At 31.5% G+C, this 18,711-nt stretch overlaps 1 protein-coding gene across 2 annotated transcripts; it reads right to left on the bottom strand.

Moving 5' to 3' along the window:
• Positions 1 to 11,747: 11,747 nt before the first annotated feature.
• Positions 11,748 to 15,003, bottom strand: LOC110632883 (triose phosphate/phosphate translocator, chloroplastic). 2 transcript variants are annotated; one of them, XM_021781253.2, is made up of 12 exons: positions 14,625 to 15,003; positions 14,455 to 14,529; positions 14,267 to 14,332; positions 14,094 to 14,172; positions 13,629 to 13,749; positions 13,406 to 13,501; positions 12,997 to 13,109; positions 12,819 to 12,896; positions 12,586 to 12,702; positions 12,266 to 12,365; positions 12,082 to 12,182; positions 11,748 to 11,996 (listed from the first exon to the last, which is right to left on the bottom strand). In XM_021781253.2, exons 1-12 carry the CDS (start codon positions 14,885 to 14,887, stop codon positions 11,979 to 11,981), a joined length of 1,227 nt encoding a protein of 408 aa, XP_021636945.2. In that variant the 5' UTR covers positions 14,888 to 15,003; the 3' UTR covers positions 11,748 to 11,978. The 2 variants fall into 2 exon arrangements, with proteins under 2 accessions (XP_021636945.2, XP_057986240.1); XM_058130257.1 differs by having other exon boundaries at positions 14,620 to 14,767.
• Positions 15,004 to 18,711: the final 3,708 nt, after the last annotated feature.

Genomic DNA, 18,711 nt, shown 5'->3' with positions numbered 1-18,711 from the left:
TTAATATACTTTATATAATTAGTCATTAGAATTGATTTTTATTACTATTTTATAGATATTTTCCATTTGTATTCATATTTTGTTCTTTTTCATATTATACAACAGAATATTGCTATTGATTTAATTAGAAATCATGTTGTAGCTGTGAGGAAGAGGTTGTATGTTTACATCATTGAGAAGCAAATATATTGGAGGTGTGAGTATGTGCCAACGAATAATGCCAAATGAGTGATAAAGAAAGGAATGATTGAGAATGGATGGATTTATTTTGTAATAGTCCACAACTTGAAGAAAATTGATACAGTGGAATTTATCGTGACTGTCAATGAACCAAAATATGTTCTTTTTAATGCCATAATCAGAAGGTAAAATAAGAAATATGTTTTTTTTTTATTTACCATATATATATATATATATATATATATATATGAATATGCGTGTGTTTTATTTAAAAAACTAAACTTTTAGAACCTTTTTTGCTTGTACATACTTTTAAAAAGTGGATGGAGGATGTTCCATCTCACTTAGTTGCTATGATTTTAGATTCAAGCTTTGTACATTCTATAATTGTTTATATTAATATTATTATATTACTGTTTGTTATATTAATATTATTTTATTACAATATCTTATATTAATCAACTTAAGTTATAGTTTTTAAGTCAAGTACAATATATATCATTAAGTACTACAATAAAGTAAGAATTAGATAAGGCTACAAGTTTATAACATAGTAATGTCCCATGCATGTTAATTCTCATTTCACAATACTGAGAGAAGTATTGTTGAATCTGACTCTAGGATAATTAACTTAGCCCCCCATCTTTCTTGCTAATTGGATTGCTTCCAGTATTGCCCGAGCTTCTTCAAACAAAGATGAGAAATAAAAAATTTCTTTGGCTGACTCATTAATAAGACTCCAAAAATAATTTTTATCCACCACCGCAATTTTTTTTATCTCTTTTTTTCAACTTATATTGATGTAGATTAAACTGAGGAAGTAATAATATTTTGATAACATTCAATACTATAAAAACTACAAACAAGATCTACCACAATCAATAAATTTCTTACTAAGTTATAATAAATTCATTTTCGAACTTATGCCATTACATAAATCTTAATAATTAAGCAAATCTTGTCCTAATTGATAGTGAAATTCTTACCTCAACATCATTGTAATTCTCTTTTGTTTTTGATTTTTACCATTTTTTTTTTTAAGAAAACAACACTATATCATGTTATCTTTTTTAAGAAAATAACACTATCTTTTTTTTATACTTAATTTTATTTGTTGACATTGTAATTTAATTATTAAATAATTAATAGATAAAAAAATGTAGGCAAAATATATTAATTTCCATTAATATTGAACCTTTTTTGGATGAACACAAACTAATATACATCCCAGTTAATAGAGCAACTATCAATTTATTGACATTTGAATTATTAGATATATTTTCTTTCTTTGTGATTTCTACATTTGATATTGATGCAGTGATATTAGATGATAAAGTTTCTCCATCTGAAGATAAACTTACATTTCTCTTTGACTCAAAATAATATGTTAGAATTATGACTCAAAATCCTAGTGGGATTTGGAGAGACTTTTTCCTGATTTGAGTGGGAGAAATATTCCTCAATAGGATTGAGGGATATTTCCTATATAGAGTGCTGTCCCTTGTAGCAACCCAAGAGGGGGGGGGGGTGAATTGGGTTCTAATTGCAAAATTAAAGACTAAAAAAAATTTAGGTACAAAGAAGAGTAGAGGAAGAATGATGATGCAAGAAATTTATAGAGGTTCGGCTATCCCAAGTCTACGTCCTCTCCTCAAGGCCTTCCTTGAGAGTTAACTCCACTAAAATTCTTCTTTGGGTAAAGAATAAACCCCTTACAATCGCCACAATAACAAACCCTTGCTATTTTACAAATCTCTTTACACTCAAGAGTTATTTAAAGCTCTATCACACTCAAAATTACAATAAGTGCTCACAACAATCTTGAATGAACTCTCAGAACAAAGAATTTACAACTCAAATATCAAGTTCTCAACATTAACTACAGTAGCTCAAGTTCTAGAGAGAAAGAATGAAGAAAATCTTTAGAACACAATAAATTTCTAAAAAGATTATTATTGTCAAAACTTATTTTCAATCATAAATAGTGCCTATTTATAGTTTTTACAAGAAAATAACCATTGGGGGTGCATTAAAATTCTAAACTAGTCATTCAACCACCCAAAGCTCTGTTTTATTAAGTTGCAGAAACCCAAGTTCGGCTGCCGAGGTTATTTACTTTGGCTGCCAAAGGTTGGAGCGCCAAAAAATAGCTTTTGAAAAGTCACTTTTGGCTGTCGAAGTTCCCACTTTTGGTTGTCATAGTGCTTTTTGGATAAAATGGCTTTTAACGCTCAAAAACCATGATTTAAAGAATGAACTTCGACAGCTGAACTTCTCACTTTCGGCTGCCAAAGTGCTTTCTGGACAGAAAGTGTCAAAAGGGCACTTAGACTTCGGAAATGCGTAACTTTTTGACCGAAACTCGGATTTTCAATCCGTTTGAACCGTTGGAAAGCTAATTTGATAAATTTTTCAATGAAAACACTTTCAAAAAAAAATTTGCATTTCTCAAATGTAAAAATTTCATTTTACTCTCCATCGGTCAAGAAAAAATTACAAGTAAAGATACTAAGAAATTAAGAGTTTAAAAAAGTCATAACTTTTTTATCCGAATTCAAATTTTTGATCCGTTTGAACCATTGGAAAGCTAATTCAATGTATTTTGCAACTAAAATACTTTTCAAAATTAAATTTTAATTTTTAAAAAATTTATATAATTTTCCCTTGATTAAGAATTAAGTCAAAACTAAGTTGAACAAGATATTCTTAGTATCACCTAGACATGAGCCAACATAATTAATTAAATGAGATTTACAACATATAAAATAAATAAAAGTTACATTGTAGGGTCACATAAATATTTGCTTCCTTATCTTGCTCTTCCTTAACCTTGATTTGAAGCAATTTGATAATTTTGAATCTAGGGCCTACAAACTCAATACAAACACTTCCAAAGTATATTAGTAGCACACTAATTATTTATTATCATCAAATATGGGTTAAGACACCTAGGTCTAACAATCTCCCCCTTTTTGATGATGACAAATAATTAGTGGATGAGGAAAATTAAGCACAAGTGAAGTGTGAGTTTTTCAGAAATTCTCCCCTTTAATGTACTCCCCTGTAAAAAACAATTTGTGCCTTAATAAATAGAATTTGGAGAGCACATAAGAGAGATTTTGACTCAATAAATGCAATGCCATGAGCCCTCGGTGAATGATGATGCAAAGTCATTTCTATAACAATTTAGAATATTTATCAAAGGATTACCAAGAAGCATCATATAAGTATACTTAAAACTTGTATCCCACTAAAAGCCATGTAATCATGTTTAAAGCCTAAAATTTTAAACTATTCATCCACTAGTTATAAATCTCCCCCTTTTGGCATCATCAAAATGCACTCTAAAAGGAAAGATATACAAAAATTATGGTATCATTCAATGGCTTAATATTATCAAGGTAACAAACTAGATAGTATTATAAAACCAATTGTGAAGAGATAGAATACATGACATTGAATGAAGATTACAAGAACACTTCATATAATGGCAAACTTATAAGTTGCAATTCTAAGATAAGGCATAGCTTATTGGATTTGAATTCTAACATGAATACAAGTGTATTGTTTAGACACTCAAACCACATATCTAGTGTGTGCTAAATCTAGAGGCAGCATAAACAACTATTCTCAAAAATAGCCTATAAAGAGCCAAGAAGACTTCAATACAAATTCACTAATTTCATTTGCATAGGACTTGTAAAACCATCATGGAGTTTATTCAAAGCAACAATAGAATTTTGGCAAATAACCTTCATAGAACAATCAAGGAGAACAATTTAAATTAATGAGGAATGGTATTGTGATCATATGACAGCCAAAAATAGGAAACCAATATTTTGTTCATGTGAACAGTCATATGAACAGTAATGTGAACAGTAAATCACAATCTCAAGCATCAAGGTTTTCAAGCATGCCTAATTCTCTCTTAATAAAATTAAACCTATCTTCACATAAAGGTTTTATAAAGATATAAGCTAATTAGTGATGTGTATCAATAAACTCAAGAACAACATCACCGTTCAATACATGATCACATATAAAATGATGTCTAATGTCTATATGCTTGGTTCTAGAATGTTGTATGGGGTTCTTGGTCAAATTGATTTTACTTGTGTTATCACATTTAATAAGAATGTGATTAAGAGATACTTTGAAGTCTCTCAATTGTTGTTTGATCCAAAGTATTTGGCTACAACAAAGACCTGTAATCACATATTCAGTTTAGGTTGTGGAAAGTGCAACCGAGTTTTATTTCTTGCTACACTAAGAAACTAAAGAGTGTCCTAAGAGTTGATAAGTATCTAAGGTACTCTTCCTATCAAGGATGCTTCCAGCAAAGTCTGCATCCGAGTAGGAACATAAATCAAAGGATGCATTTCTAGGATATCATAGACCTAAATGTAATGTACCATTCAAGTATTTGAGAATATGTTTAACAGCATGCAAATGAGACTCTTTAGGACATGATTAAAAACGTGCACATAAACATACGGAAAACATAATATCAGGTCTACTAGCTGTCAGATATAAAAGACTACCAATCATACCTCTATAGAGCTTTTCATCAATCGATTTTCCTTTTTCATCCTTGTCAAGTTTGGTGTTTGTGCTCATTGGATTTTTACTTGGCTTGCTATTTTGCATTCCAAACCTCTTGATCAATTCTTTGGTGTACTTGGCTTGGTTGATGAAGATGTCATCCTTAGCTTGCTTGATTTGAAGCCCAAGGAAGAACTTGAGTTCTCCCATCATACTCATCTTAAACTCACTCTTCATGGTATTAGCAAACTCTTCACACAAATACTCATTAGTAGCACCAAATATAATATCATTAACATATATTTGTACTACAAATATATTATTTACATGATTTTTAATGAAAAGAGTTGTATCAACTTTTCCTTTTGAAAAACCATTTTGCAAAAGAAAGTTACTAAGCCTTTCCTACTAAGCTCTAGGAGCATGTTTTAAACCATACAAGGCTTTAATCAATTTAAAAACATGATTTGAAAACTAATGATTTTCAGAACCAGGAGATTGCTCAACATACACCTCCTCATCAATAAAACCATTTAGAAAAACACTTTTAACATCCATTTGGAAAAGCTTAAAATTCATGTATGATGCATATGCAAGCAAGATTCTAATGGCTTCTAATCTAGCTACGGGGGCAAAGGTTTCATCATAGTCAATGCCCTCCTTTTGGTTATAACCTTTGGCTACTAACCTAGCTTTATTCCTAGTTGTGTTTCCATCCTCATCTATTTTGTTTCTAAACACCCATTTGGTGCCTATGGATAGATAGTCCTATGGCCTAGGAACTAAGGTCCAAACCTTATTCCTTTCAAACTGATTGAGCTCCTCTTGCATTGCAAGTACTCAACTCTCATCATTAATGGCCTCATCTATGCTCCTAGGTTCTATTTAAGAAATGAATGCAAGGTTATTACATATATTTCTAAGAGATGATCTAATTGTTACCCCTTTTGATGTATCACCAATGATTAGGTCCTTAGGATGATCCTTCTTGAATGTCCAACTTTTGGGTAGATCTTGTTGAACTTCTTGATATGGAACTGGTTGAGCTTATTGCTCTTGAAGCTCAACTTGATCAACTCCCAAGTCCTTCAAGGGATCTTCCATGTGTTGATCTTGATTTTCACTAGATTGAGGTCTTCAAGAGTCAACTCATCAAGATTACCTACAACATCATCATCACAAGAAATATCCTTTATATGACTAAAGGGGTTAGCTTCATCAAATACAATATACATTGACTCCTCAACAACTAAGGTTCTCTTATTGAAGACTCTATATGCTTTACTAGATGTAGAGTACCCCAAGAAGATACCTTCATCAGTTTTGGAGCTAAATTTATCTAAATTATCTTTGGTATTCAAAATGAAGCATTTACAACAAAAACCTCTAAAATAACCTATTTTAGGTTTCCTGCCATTCCATAGCTCATAAAGGGTTTTCTTTAAAATAAGTCTAATCAAAACTCTATTTGAAATATAACAAGCCGTATTAATGGCTTTCGCCCAAAAATAAGTAGGTAAATTATATTCATTTAACATAGTCCCCATGTATAAAAAAGTTTTATTTTTTTTTCAACAACACCATTTTGTTGGGGAGTCCTAGGAGAAGAAAAATTGTTAGTGATCCCTAATGAGTTACAAAACTTATCAAATTTCTCATTTTCAAATTCTCTACCATGATCACTCCTAATAGAAGAGATTTGAAAAACCTTTTCATTTTGAACCTTTTTTGAAAATCTCTCAAAAATATCAAAACATTCATTCTTATGAGCAAGGAATACAACCCAAGTATACCTAGAGTAGTCATCAACAATCACCAAGGCATAATATGCACCACCTAAGCTGACTACTCTAGTAGGACCAAACAAATCCATATGCAATAATTAAAGGGGTCTAGAAGTAGATACCTTATGAATAGATTTAAAAGAGCTCTTGACTTACTTACCCATTTGGCATGCATTGCACACCTTATCCTTTTGAAACTTAATCTTTGGTAGCCCATCAACTAGCTCATCCTTATTCAAGTTTGTAAGAAGGTCCATGTTAGCATGTGTAAGCCTTCTATGCCAAGTTCAGGAGTCATTAATAATAGAAACAAAACACTTAACATCTTTGTTAGAAAAAACATGTAAATCAATAACATAAATATTTTCAATTCTTTCACCAATAAACAACATTTTGTTATCACTCATCCTAAACACAAAGCAAGATTTGGACTCAAAAACAACTCTACAGCCCTTATCACATAATTGACTAACACTAAGCAAATTATGTTTTAAACCATCAACCAAAAACACTTTGTCAAGATAGGGGAGTTTTCCTTACCAACCTTACCTATTCCCACAATTTTACCTTTACCATTATCATCAAAAGTCACTTGCCCACCTCCATCTTTCTTTTCAAGTGAAAGGAAGAGATTGACATTTCCGGTCATGTGCCTTGAACATCCACTATCCAAGTACCACTTGCTTTCAAGCTTTGAGGATTTCAAGCACACCTACACATGATAATTCAATTTACTTTAGGTACCCAAATGTACTTAGGTCCTCGGGGGTTAGTAGTTTCATCATTAAAATAAAATATTCTACCATATCCAAGGTGGATTTTCCTAATGGCACACTTATAGTTGGTGTGACCAGTCTTACCACAATAGTGACAATGTCCATTGAACCTTCTATGTGTATGAGGGTGAGCAAACGGTCTCATATGACCAATCTTTTTATGTCCATTATGTGAATGTGAGCACGAGGCATGGTGAGTGTGATAATAGTTATGAGTCCTAGTAGCATGTCCCCTACGAAGGTTTGGCCTAGATACAACTCTCCTAGATGCATATGTCCTATTTACATTTTATCTAGAAGCATATTGATGAAATGAAGTTTTTCTAGTTTCATTACCACAAGATTTCTTTGGCTCTTATCCTTTAGGATTGGACACCTTTGGACTAGGCACTTGGGAACTAGCCTCATTAAAACTAGATGCTTTAACAAAGATGGTCTTGGAAGGAGGCGCTTAGGCAAATTTACTATAGCCAAGTCCATACTTGATGCTAGGAGACCTTTGAGAGTCCAAAATTATATCAAGTTTGTCCTTTCCTTTAGCCAATTTGGAAAGAGAAGTTTTTAGCTCAATAATTTCATTTTTCAACTTCTCATTTTCTAATGAGAGGTCATTTAAGGATTTTTGCATATCATCCCCTAAAGGTTTATCATCCTTAATTAAAGTCTCATTTTCTTTCCTCAAACAAACTACTTCCTTTTTCAAGAGCTTATTTTTCTTATAACTTAGTTCTAGTTCATTATTCATAGCTTTAAGAGCACTAACTAGTTCATCATAAGAAAATTCAATAATATCATCATTTAAAGTTACCTCATTAGAGCTTTCCTCCATTGCCATGAAGCACATGTTGGCAACTTCATCATTGATCTTTTCACCTTCACATCTTATGGATATTGAACATTCCATGCTTCATGTTCTTCTTGATTCTTTTTCATCATCTTCTAAAGCAATTAAGCACATGTCAATCATGGACTGTTCTTTGAAGGTTTGTTCATGAGCGTTATCCACTTGCGGCAATTGCTCCATTTGTTGATGAGAGGAATAATTTTTTGTGTACTCAACTTCATCAACTTGATAACAATGGTTAGAATTATACATAGAATCAAGAGAATCTCATATATCTTTAGCATTGGAGCATTTAGAAATTTTAGCATAAGAAAAATCATTTAAAGAAATTCTCAATATATGCATAGCTCTTATATTCAAAGAAAACATATACTTATCATGCTTACTTCATTCACCCTTTATCTTTAGCACGTGCTCACCATCTACTACTTTGATAGGAATGAAGAGACCATTTTCAATTATATCCCATAAATCCACTCCTTCTGATTTAAGGAAGTAATACATCATATTCTTCCAATAGAGAAAATCATGTCCATCAAAGAAAGGGGGTTTTACTATCGATTGACCTTCTTATGCATTGAGGGTTGCCATTGATCTTTGCTCTAAGATGATTAAGTTTTTGAATGGAGACCAGCTCTGATACCACTTGTTGTCATTTGTAGCAACCCAAGAGGGGGGTGAATTGGGTTATACTTGCAAAATTAAATACTAAAAGAAATTTAGACATGAAGAAGAGTAGAGGAAGAATGATGACACAAGAAATTTATAGAGGTTCGGGTATCCCAAGCCTACGTCCTCTCCTCAAGACCCTCCTTGAGAGTTAACTCCACTAAAATTCTTCTTTGGGTGAAGAATAAACCCCTTACAATTGCCACAAGAGCAAACTCTTACTCTTTTACAAATCCTTTTACACTCAAGAGCTATTTAAAGCTCCATCACACTCAAAATTATAATAAGTACTCACAACAATCTTGAATGAACTTTTAGAACAAAAAATTTACAACTCAAATATCAAGTTCTCAACATTAACTATGGTAGCTCAAGTTCTAGAGAGAAAGAATGAAGAAAATCTTTAGAATACAATAAACTTTCGAAAAGATTGTTATTGTCAAAACTTGTTTCCAGTCATAAATGATGCCTATTTATAGTTTTTGCAAGAAAATAATTATTGATGGTGCATTAAATGCTAAACTAGCCGTTCAACCACCAAAAGCTTTGTTTTATTGAGTTGCAGAAACCCAGGTTCGGCTGCTAAGGTTATTTACTTCGACCGCCGAAGGTTGAAGCGCTAAAAAATAGCTTTTGAAAAGTCACTTTTATTTACCGAAGTTTCCACTTTTGGCTGCCGGAGTGCTCTCTGGACAAAATAGCTTTTAACGCTAAAAAACTATGATTTAAAGAATGAACTTCAGCAGCCAAACTTTTCACTTTCGGCTGTCAAAGTGCCCTTTCGACAAAAAGTGTCAAAAGGGCACTTAGGCTTTGGAAATGCATAACTTTTTGACCAGAAATCGAATTTTCGATCCGTTTGAACCATTGAAAGCTAATTTGATAAGCTTTTTAATGAAAATACTTTCAAAAACAAATTTATATTTTTCAAATGTGCAAATTTTATTTTACACCCCCTTGGTCAAGAAAAAGTTACAAATAAATACACTAATACAACTTTTTCATCCGAACTCGAATTTTTGATCCGTTTATACCATTGAAAAGCTAATTCAATGTATTTTGCAACTAAAATACTTTTCAAAATTAATTTTGTATTTTTGAAAAATTTATTTAATTTTTTCTTGATAAAAAATTAGATGAAAAAGAAGTTGAACAAGATATTCTTAGTACCACCAAGACTTGAGCTAGCACAATTAATTAAATAAGATTTACAAGACATAAAATAAATAAAAGTTACATTGTTGGGTCCCATAAATATTTGCTTCCTTATCTTGCTTTTTCTTAACCTTGATTTAAAACAATTTGGCAATTTTGAATCTGGGGCCTACAAACTCAACACAAACACTTCTAAAGTATATTAGTAGCACACTAATTATTTATTATCATCAAAACATAAGTTAAAATACCTAAGTCCAATATAGAGTAAAACTCTTATTTAAGTATTATTTTTAAATTGAGTGGGACTCCTAATCAGATTAGGATTAAGGGAATTAACACTATAAATAAGAGAATGGTGGAAAAGGTTATTTGGCTTTCAGCTCATGGAGTGAGGCTTTCACCCATTATAGAGAGAGGCTTTGCCAATTACTGAGGATTTGGCTCTACCCATTGATGAGGGGCACTTGCCCATTGCAGTGGAAAGAGGCTTCGGCCTAAGGTGGAGTAAGAATATAGAATTCAAGAGGAAGAGATTCTTGTCGATTTGTTAGAGGGCTCTTTCTCATATAGTTGAAGGCACCCTTCGTGGTGTAGTGTTGTAATAGTAAATATATTGGGTTATGTCTAGAGGAGACTGAGAGGAACTAACTAATATATTTACTATGAGCAGTTACGTAGTATATGTTCTCTTGGGTATAATTAAGTTTATGGGTAGTATAGTTTTAAGCTCGTAATTGATGATTTATTATTATTGATAGTGGAAGATAACATGCCTATCGTAGCACTATGTGGAGAGGGTGAACCACGTAAATATTGGTATTTTGTGTGTTTACTTTATTTCTTTGCAGTTTACACACTTTCACGGTGCACAACATAATAATCATAAGCTTCAATAGCTTCAATCTCCGTATCATAAGATTTGTATAAATTTTTGCTAACTTTAATAACATTAAGTGCAAATTCATGGCATAAAGTGTATATTCTAGAATTAGCACCTTCTAAAATAATATAATACCTTGTATTCTCCTTTCTTTACCCATAGTAAGTTGAAAAATGAAAATAATAGAAAAAAGTGGATTCAAATAAATGATATTATCTTGTTAGAAGATGAAAGCAACTACAAAAATTACTTTAATGAAAAATGGAGGAAGTGGAAAAAAAAAAAAAAAGATGAAGACGAAGATAGAGGGGGCAAGAAGAAGAAGATGAAGATTTTCTTGTTGGAGAAAGGGAGGGAAGGAGGGCTTACAGAAGGGGCGGTGTATAGAAGGAATGAAGATAAAGAAGAAAAGTTATTGAATAAAAATTGAAGAAAAATGAGAGAACGGGGCATAGAAGAAGGGAGCATATATGAGAAAGAGGTGATGAAAAAAAAAATAAATGTAGAGGAAAAAAAAAAATAAAGTGACTTGTGTACATAAAAGTAGTAACTTGATCTTGAAACTTATAATGCTTAACGAATGAGATAAAATTTGTAATTTGAATTTCAAATTCTACACATTATTTTAGGAAAATTTCTATAAGGATAATAGTGTAAAAGCACAAATTTTTAATGAATGAAATTACATAAATAGTCCCATTGATCCACATTAAATGAGGATCCACTTGATCCCTCAAGTTTTTTTTTTTTTTAAAAAAAAAAAAGAAAATTGACCTCTTTAATTTAATTTTAATTTTTGGGAGTTCAAACTGTGAAGCTACTCAAAAGCACAAGTTGTTAATTTGATCTTGGAGGAAAAACATTTATGGTGATCAGATTCTGCAATTAATATGCACATAATTCATTCTCACTCATTAATGTTAAACTCACTCTGAGCTTCTAATGAGTTAAACTTGTTCTGAGAGACAGAGCAAGAGAAATACATTATTTTAAGTGAACATGAATCAGCAAAAATTGATGACATCACAAACAATGACAAATTGAATACTCAGATTTGTCACTTTTATCTTTGGAAATTGGAATTTGGAACAATAGAATAACACTTTACAGGCAACATTTCTTTCACGTTCAATCTTCTTTCCTTCTCATGCCGTTTTCTTTTGCTGCAAATAAACCAAATTTCTAGTTAATTATTAATTGAATAACAGTTTTATTTCACCATCTCTGTTTCAGGTTGATGATACTCACTTGTTTCTCTTCTTCTATCTTAGCCTTGAGGTAGGAGTAGATTGCCACTCCAAGAATTGCAATGGTTGTTCCAATACCAGTTTGTGTTGAAATCTTATTGCCTATAAGAAGGGAAGCATGATATATCATTATGGTACGTGAAAAAATAATAATACCAGAAATAATAATGAAAATTAATATTTACCAAAGACCACGATTGAGAAACCAATCACAAATACACGTTTCAGCACATTCCCAACTGCATGCGTAAGGGGTGCAACCCTCTCCAAAGTGTTGGTAGCCAACTGAAAATCAATACGTAAAATTTGCTTTATAAATTGAAGACAATATGGTGATTCAACTTTTCAGAGAAAGTGATGGCATTGGAGATAAGAGGATGAATTTAATATAGAGTTCATCTTATTGCATGAAAAGGTATTGATGAAATAAATGCAACCAAGAAATGAATTGCTGAAAAAAGGAAGTTAATAAATTGCATACTCTGGATCATTAGAACATTCTTACCTGGTTGTAGAGGTGATAAAACATTCCCACCCAGAAGAGGTCTGAGATGAATTTGGTGATGCCCACTTTAGCAATTGCATCGTTAAATCCGTACTTCAGTAGTTGAGGTCCCTCCAACTGCAAAAGAAACCATGACTCAAACATGAACAAACATGAAGAGACTTTACAAGTTTGAATGGTTGAAACTTTTATCATTCTTAGGACCATGAACCATCCAGGTTTTCTTTACTCACAATAATGGCAGGTGGAATACAGGCAATGAGAGCAATGATGGAAATGTAAGCATAGAGATTAGTGCTGTCCATATCAGTCTGCAGAAGAATTAGACAGACAGAGGCAATTAATAAATAAAAAAAAAGGCATTAAATCAATTAGCATTTAGTAGAAAAGAAAACATGAGTGTAAAGTCACCATAGCTTTCTTTGAGTAAATACTCCTGTAAGTGAAGGAGATGTTCGAAATCATAGCACTAATGAAGCCAGTCCAGTTGAATGAGAGCTCAGTCAATGATGCCACGGACACACCTGCATTAGATTCATAACATAGACAAAATGAGCAGTACTTTATCAGCCATTAATAGACAAAGCCTGTTTTTGGACTGCACAAAGCCAATTCAAATAATATGACTAACGTTTATTACATGATAAACGCTCGTGCAAAATCTAAGAGAGCTTCCACATATCATGAAAATACTAGAATTAATGGGAGGCTAGAGCTAATTAATCAAGAAGACATGGTTTTGTATCCCAAAAAGAACGTTGTCAGATATGAACTAGGTGCTATGAAGTGCATTTGCAGATGCGAAAAACGAAGAGCTTACCAATGACCACAGGTGCAAGTGAAAGCCATAAGGTAAAGGGAATTGACTGTCCTAGAATGAATTGAGAAGCAGCAGCGTTGAAGAAGGGCTCGAGCGCTGAAAAGAAACAAAACCATTACTAGAGAAACAAGACTATAACAGGTGTAAGAGTAAGACAATGTTAGTAACACTGGAGTTATTTAGTCCCCAGAAATGGCATAATGAAATGGCTTCTCTATGTCACCTTTGATCGTGTGGGTGAACGAGACAGCAACTGCTGCAAATGAGACATTACTGGTCACATGGCCTATTGCGTGACACAGAGCAACAGGTATCAACAGCTTCAAGAGGTTTGAGTCAATGGGCTACACATAAAGCACTAGTAAAAATTATCAAAGGGAAAATAATAAATCATCTCACCTTCATTAAGCACAAAGTTTATACTGGCAGCGGTTTCTGCATATTTCATCAATTTTCACTTCCAGATTATTTAAATCGAGATATTAATTATGGATTAAATCAAAATCAGCTTAAAATACACAATCTGTAACTATGATTATCAAGATCAAAGGTCATGCTAGTTTTAAAATACCCAAACAGGCCTTATTACAATAGGTTAAAGCGATGAAACGCAACAGAGATCTGATAAAGAAAGGGGGGAAAAAGTTAACATAACCAAGTTAATGGGCCTGAGAGAGCATTCACTTACAGCGCGCTTAGGAAGACCAACAGCCCAGCTCACTGAACAGTACACAACTCCTACGAACAAATGAATCACTGACACAAAACTACAGACACCCCAGAAGACTTTCGTCAAAACCATGCTAACTTAGGCACTTGAAAATCACTGCATTAGGCTATAGCAACTAAACTAATACTTACTAAGGGTAAGGAAAATAATTATAGATCTTCTTGTTAAGGATGTTAAATATCACGTTCAAGAAGTACCTGCAAAATTGAAATCCAGAAAATTTTGAATTATAGCAAGGAACTTAGACAGAGGGTTAGACAGTTAGAGAGTGCTTTTTATGCGACCCCCGGCGCAAGTTAGATGAGGTTATGTGACCTACCACATGAAGAAGAAAAATCCGGTGACAAGTGCCGGGTATTTATCCAAGAACCCGACGGGAGCAATCTTTGCATCCCTGCAAAAATATGGAGTCAAAAGAAATACGAAAGACAAGTCAGAGTCCGACGAGGAACGAGTTGATCGAGTTAGAACGGAGGAAACGGACCTCACCCGGAGGAATCGCTTCCCTCAGCAGGAGATGAAGCGGCTGCCATCTTCGGCCGGAGAATCTCCCGTTTTCCTACTGGATAGCTCTCCAGGAGCAGAGATGGCCTGAGCTGCCTCCCCCATATGACATTACCGCCTTCACCAACGGTTCCGATTGGCTTCATTGAAACAAAGCTGGAAGTATTGCTCTCTCGCATGGGCTTCCGTAAGTGAGGCAAGGACACGATGGTGGTGGTTGTTGCGCGTGATAACACTCGTGACTCCATGACTACACTGAGAGAGAGAGAGAGAGAGAGAGATAGAGAGGGGAGGAAATGTCCTTTTGGTAGCTAGAGTGAGCTCTTATGGCGGAGAGGGAACTCTGTTTTTGTGGTTCTCATAAGACAAGTCGACCGGTTAATCGTATTCTGTGATTCTGTCGATTGAGTACAGTTGCGATCTCCTGCGTCGCGGAACACGCTAATATATGACATCAACGTTTTTTAATTCATATCGCCCTTTACAATAAAATTGAGAATCAATGATATTAAGTGATCAACGGTGTATAAATGGCAATGACAAATTAGAATTATGAGAATACATTGATGGGAGCGGTTTGGATAATATTATGTGGGTATGATTTTTGGTTATGGTGTCAGAGAGAAGGATATGAAGGGGTGAGGGAGTGGGGCCCTCTTATCTTTAGCGAGAGGCTTGTGAAAGAGAGCAAGTCTTGTCCAATCCTCGGCCGGTGTTTTTCCTATCGTATGGCGGGTCAAATTTTAAACCGATAACTCGGCCGGTTAAATTTTTGTTAAGTCGAGTTTGATTTAACTTATTATTTATCATGCTCATGAACTTGATTTGCATTTAACTCATTTATAAATTAAATTATTTAAAAAAAATTATAATTAATTTTTTATTTTTTATTTTTATCAATTACAATTAATTATATATATTCATTTTATTTATAGATAGTTTATTAATTTTAATTTAATTTAGTTAAAAATTAATATTTTATTATTAAATATAATTATTAAAAATAATATTTATATCAGTTAGTATAATAAAAAAAATTTCTCACTTTCTCCTCATATTCTTTTACCAGTATTTATTAAATTAATTATGTAAATAAATAAAATTTTATTTACTTAAATTAAAAAATCACTCTACCCATCATCTCTCTACAAAATATCCCTACCACCTCTCTCTTTCTCTCTTTCTCCTCTCACCCACTATCATTGGATAACATATATAAATTATTTTTATTAATTTTACTAAGTAACATATATAAATATTTATTTTTGACAATTATATTAAGTAATAAAATATTGATTTTTTATTAAATTAATTTAAAATTAATTAATTGATTATAAATAAAATAAATATATAAAATTAATTATAATTGAAAAAAATGAAAATTTTTTATTTTTTTTATTATTAAAATTATATCGTTTAATAACATATAAAATAATAATATTTTTATTATATTAACTATCACTACAATAATAATATAATAAAAAAAAATTAAAATTTATACCACATCAATTATCACGTTGATAATAACATATAAAAAATAATACTTTTACTACATCACAACATTTAACTTTACCCAATTTGAAATTCAAACCACAATTAATACTAAAATTTTAAATTAGGATAAAATTAACAAAACTAAAAAAATTGATTATAATCGACAAAACACGTAAGTTTTTTACTTTTTTTTTTTACCACTTGGCCTTTATTTTCTTATCCTTAAATAGTTTTTTTTTTTTTTTTAAGAATAAACGTCAATTTAACCATAGCAGCAAAATTTAAAATCAAAGGTAAAAATTAGATCAATTATATATAGAAATTGACAAATTGGACTAATTTAATTTTGGCTGCGCACAGCATGGATGGGAGAGAGACGCATGAGAGCTGCTGGTTTTTAATGTTAAATTATATTTCGGTTATTAACATTTTATAAAAGTAATAAATAAATTTTTATTTTTTAATTTAAAAAATATTTTCATATATAATATTGTAAATATTAAAATTTTAATGAACAGCATTTAAAAATTATTTATTTTAAATATACGAAGTCGATACGAAAAATTATATATATAAAATCGCTCTCTCAAACTCAAGTTAAGTTGAGATTGCCCAAAGCGATTGGGAAATTTTAAATAATAACTCAAAGTCTAATTGATCTAATTATTAGGATTATATTTTTTTTTTTTTTACAATTAGTTCAAATTGCATATTCGAACTTTAAATTTTATAGTTTTAAAAGTAATTTTAATATCATTAAGTTAAAATTTATTGATAAATTTTATATTTTTAATTAAATTTATAATAATATTTAATATAAATACTTTATTAATTAAATAAAATTGAAATGTATATAAAAAAGATATAAAGATTACCATTGAAATAATTTAAATTTGAGAAATTAAGAAAATCCTTATCAAATTCAATTTTCAATAATGCTAATTGAGGGATTTGTCCTTGTATATGTGTATCATATCTCCATCATAGCATTTACATGTGAAGTAATTCAGTGTGATTACTCCAATTAAGAGGGAAAAAAAAAATTTTCCACTCATTTGATTCAGATAAAAAGTAATATAGTAATAAAATTTTAAAATTAAGGGTTATGTCATTACACTCTTACAGCTTCAAATATTGTGCACCACTGAGACATTGGTTCAGCGATAGTTTTTTTATTACTATCGCAGGTAGACAGGCAGACAGAGCAGCAGAGTAGGCTGTTTGTGCTACATTTTGAGATTTCGTCGGATATATTGAGTATATTATATTTTTGTAATTTTTGTTATAATATATATGCACTATACGTATATATTGTACTGGTCTTGAGCAGTTATAAACTAAAATTATAAATTATTTTGATATGTAAAAATATTATAATAAATTTCTCTTATTTCAGTTTTTGAAAACACTAAAAAATTGATGTTAAATTCACAAAAATACTTAAATTTTAATTTAATACCATCCAAAATCCCTCTATGGTTAGTTTGATCAAAAACTAATCTGGACATAACTTAGACAAAACAAAAAATATTTTTCTCAATGCCATCTGGAGAGTACAATCTCTCTCCCTTATCTCTCATTTTTTTTTCTCCTTTATCACATTTGCTTCAATGTACCAGAGATACTATTCTCACTAGATTGTAGAGAGATAATTTTTTTTTTTTTTAATTGTGTCTAAGGCTATATTTGTTTCAAGAAAAATATTTTCTCATTTTCCAGTGTTTGGGACACTTACGAAAATTAGTCAACGAAAAAAATTTTCTTAGTTAAAATGAAAATTAAGTCATTTTTAAGGAAAATAATTTCTATTTTTTAAAAGAGATGTAAACACATTTATATATATGTGAAATAAATACATATTATTAATTTAATATTATAATCAAATAACAAAAAATATTTTCACGGAAAATATTTTTTTAGAAAGTATTTTTCGCGGAAAATATTTTTCATATATAAGTTATTTTCTGTGAAACAAATGAAGTCTAATGTTCACATCAGTTTCTTACTAAATTATCCAATGAAATCTGACCAGAAAGATTTTGATTGATATTAAATTAAAATTTAAGTATTTTTGTCATGCAAATTAAAAATGAGAGTTGATAATCACATAACCTTAAAAATGAAAGACGATGATTGAAGTTAAGCTATATTATCAGATGATATCCTGGCCATAAAAATAAATAGTTAAATAAAAAAGAAAAAAATCTACGCGAAGCAAATGCAGGGAGAGCCACGACACAAAAGTTGCAACTTGCAAGCAGATATTGGGAGGGTGGAAAGAGCAACGAGTCTCCATAGAGCCCATCCGTGAGGTAGCAAAAAAATGGAGAAACAATGAGAGCTAGATTATTTCTTTAATCAGTGTAGATAAGGTGGTAGGTAGGGTTAACACATGTATACTCTTTTAACTTCTTTCATGCTGTTTCTGATCACATTTTCTTCATCAGTCTCAGTCACAATTCACAAAACCAAACAACGTTGGAGGGGCCATGGCCACGGAATAAACACACTCACACAGCTTAGTCTTAAGCTAATTCCACCACTCAAAGGGAAAGACTGGGGTGTCTCGATATTCTTT

The sequence above is a fragment of the Hevea brasiliensis genome, chromosome 11 (genome assembly GCF_030052815.1).
Source record: "Hevea brasiliensis isolate MT/VB/25A 57/8 chromosome 11, ASM3005281v1, whole genome shotgun sequence".
NCBI classification, from domain to species: Eukaryota; Viridiplantae; Streptophyta; class Magnoliopsida; order Malpighiales; family Euphorbiaceae; genus Hevea; species Hevea brasiliensis.
Note: the sequence above shows the minus strand (reverse complement) of the source record. Positions and strands in the feature narration are given on the sequence as shown.